A 2,888-nucleotide genomic window follows, 5' to 3' on the forward strand; every position below is an offset into this window, starting at 1 on the left:
AATAATCATTTGAGCACTGGGCAGTTTGCAGACAGTGAGCGGTGAAACGCTGGCAGCCCTATGTAATTATAAGCTAATGCGATTGGTAGTGATGGAATACTTATTTTCTGTATCATCTAAGCATACACGAATTCATGAATTGCTTTACAAATGTGGTGAAAATTTACCATATATAGTATTTACGTACATATTGACTATTCGAATTTTATGCACAAATACATTGATCCATGACATCTGCTGCTTTCCATGTTATCGGACGGCAATTGTGACTTTTTTTATCTATTTATTCAGTTTTACACGTTTGTGGAAGGATTGACATAACTGATGACTATCATCTTTGCAAGATGTCAACCATGAGACTGTAAGGTTCGATCCACTCACACCGGGAAGGATCCCTACTCTTTTCGATCAGTGCGGTGGGTTCTTTAACGTGTTCGAGGTGTGGCTCTCCCCAAACACGTGACCTCCGTCTAACGGCCTACATATATCCAACGGACGGCCCTAGTCGAAGGTGTAGGTACTCATTTACACCTGACTGAAGTGAGGACAGTCGTATAATGTGCCTTTCCTAAAGGCGCAAGATCGGTGACATGGCAGGTTTCGAACTTGGGACCTCTTGGGCCTGCTCAAAGCGCTGCCGATTACACCACACGATCTCACTTTTTTCCTGTTCACCATTGATATTTTTGTAGTCGTTCAAGCTTACATGCCCCAATATATCATAAACTCACAGTTTAACACGCATCTAATGGCGTCGCATATTTTTCCTTGAACTCATTTTCAACAAGCTGCTACTTGGTTTCTATTTTACGCGCTGATTTCTCTGCTTGAATGCAGCACGTAATGGAAATGGATAAATGTTGAACAAGCGCCCCTACCAGTGGACTGGTCCCCTGCCGTAATGCCTGTAGTGCAGTGAGGCTCGAAGGCTATAAAAACAAAGATGCGCTCAGTCAGTCCTATACAGTTAAAGGACTGTTATGCTTTTCAGGAACTGGGCCTCATTAAATAGCAATTCGGTATTCTAGCAAATTGAGAAAGATACAAAAGTGTGTTGTTAAGGTTTTGAGTCTTTTTAAGTAACATATTGGTCAAAGTGTTGAAGCCTGTTACGATAGCCATTTACCTTTGTAGAAACAAATTGCACTTAGCACATAAATTATTGATAAAACAATTACTGACTAGACTACGCCTGTGCAAAATACGATTTGCACATAAAACATTAATACAATGCTGACTTACTCCACAACAATATTGAGATATGGATCAGTATAAAAGCAACTCTATGCCAATATTCTTATGAAATCCAACTAAATGCTTTATAGTCTGAGATGACATGTAATAGATATTCCAAACAAGCCGTACCAGGTTCAATCCATGTTGCAGACGGCGTCCCATTGCATTCTTGGACTACGTAGAACTATAAAAAATCAGTACACACCGACGGACCTTACCCTAAAACATTCCAGCACAAAGACGATATCTCGACTTTATCATTATACATTAACATGGAAACACGTTTAAGAATTCTTATTTACAAATAAGCATAATGCGATTCCTTACACATAAACACACCAACCGCAATTTACCACACCACTTACACAGTCCAACGGGTAATTGTCGGCGTTATGGCAACGCATGGTGTATAATGGGTTACTGGGAGATAAAGACAGCCTTTGCAAGTCCCATTCCCCTGGTATCAGATATTGTCTTCAAAAGCTCCGGCAAATCCTGTGGTATCACGCAAGGTCACCATCGGTCGTGTCAGACAGAGCCTGCAGGTGTTAAAGGTAAGACACTTGGACACTTCTTGTCTATTTCTATGTTTTTGTATGTGAAGAATGGATATGAATAACAATACGGTGTATGCTAACTGGGTGTAAAAGTATATTGTGGTTTACTAGACCGGGAAGACATTGAATTTTGCACATCAACGGTTTTTCTTTCAACGTTTGTTTGTGACGAGATACCATGTTCTACCATTTCACCATTCATTTTTACCTCAAATATTTAACACATGATGGACACAAATATTTTCATGTACCAAGTATACTACATATGTGACGTTTAAGATTAGATGCCTGTGTGCCTTTCCTCAATGACGTTTAATATGTGACCAACAAAAAGTTTGCACGGTCAGAGTTGAAAAATAGCATTACCCCTCTGAGGCTAGCGGCTGCATACCAAATACCTGATGAAGTTTCTCATTTTGTTTACAAATGCTCATCAATCTAAAGTGTATCATGTGGAAAAGTAAGATTTGGCGTAAGATAAAACCTAACGTAGGATATGTCTTTTATCTTACGTTCGATCTGTCCTCAAGCTAATGTATCTTACAGCATTCTTATGTGAGTATAATGCTAAATACTAGACAACATAGGCCCAAACCGAACTGATGTATCAAACGTAAAGAAAGAGAAATCTTTTGCTCCGTGAATAGCTTCATCAGGTTAGTTAAAATCATTATTCAGTAATGTACTTTGTGCACAACCAAAAGTAATTTGATTATCTGCCCATGTTTCGGTGGCGATGACTGTAGTAACTGTAATTATTTCCCAATTTTGAAGATGTGACTGTTTATAATTGCCCTATATTGACTATAGAACCAGTGAATATTTAAGGGTTAATGACCCGCCCCGAGGTGTATATGGTGTCATAACGCCTGGGCCTATGCTATAACCACCGATGTGAGCGAAGCGAACGAGGTGGTTTTATGAGGTGGTTATAGCAAAGGACCAGGCGTTATGACACCATGTACACCGAGGAACAGGCGGGTCATTAACGTTATTATCCTGTAGCCTACCCAAACTTGCGAACTCCTGTATGACGCACATACCTCTTGGAACTATACATGTGAATTCACTTGACTCATTTCTCCAAATTCACAT

General features: G+C 39.7%; 1 protein-coding gene and 1 long non-coding RNA gene across 5 annotated transcripts in view; one reads left to right on the plus strand and one right to left on the minus strand.

Moving 5' to 3' along the window:
• Positions 1-1,506: 1,506 nt before the first annotated feature.
• Positions 1,507-2,888, plus strand: part of LOC118408020 (glutamate receptor ionotropic, delta-1-like) — a 13,391-nt gene continuing 12,009 nt past the window's right edge. Inside the window, exon 1 of one of the 2 annotated variants that reach the window (XM_035808633.1) lies at positions 1,507-1,790. In XM_035808633.1, the coding sequence (XP_035664526.1) occupies positions 1,550-1,790 (241 nt within the window). In that variant the 5' untranslated portion in view covers positions 1,507-1,549. The remainder of the gene's footprint in view (positions 1,791-2,888) is intronic. The other variant, XM_035808634.1, reaches the window with a different exon arrangement.
• Positions 1,611-2,888, minus strand: part of LOC118408021 — an 8,960-nt gene continuing 7,682 nt past the window's right edge. Inside the window, exon 4 of one of the 3 annotated variants that reach the window (XR_004830234.1) lies at positions 1,611-1,775. This is a non-coding gene — a long non-coding RNA (uncharacterized LOC118408021). The remainder of the gene's footprint in view (positions 1,776-2,888) is intronic. The other 2 variants (XR_004830232.1, XR_004830233.1) reach the window with 2 other exon arrangements.

The sequence above is a fragment of the Branchiostoma floridae genome, unplaced genomic scaffold (genome assembly GCF_000003815.2).
Source record: "Branchiostoma floridae strain S238N-H82 unplaced genomic scaffold, Bfl_VNyyK Sc7u5tJ_1540, whole genome shotgun sequence".
Classification (NCBI taxonomy): Eukaryota; Metazoa; Chordata; class Leptocardii; order Amphioxiformes; family Branchiostomatidae; genus Branchiostoma; species Branchiostoma floridae.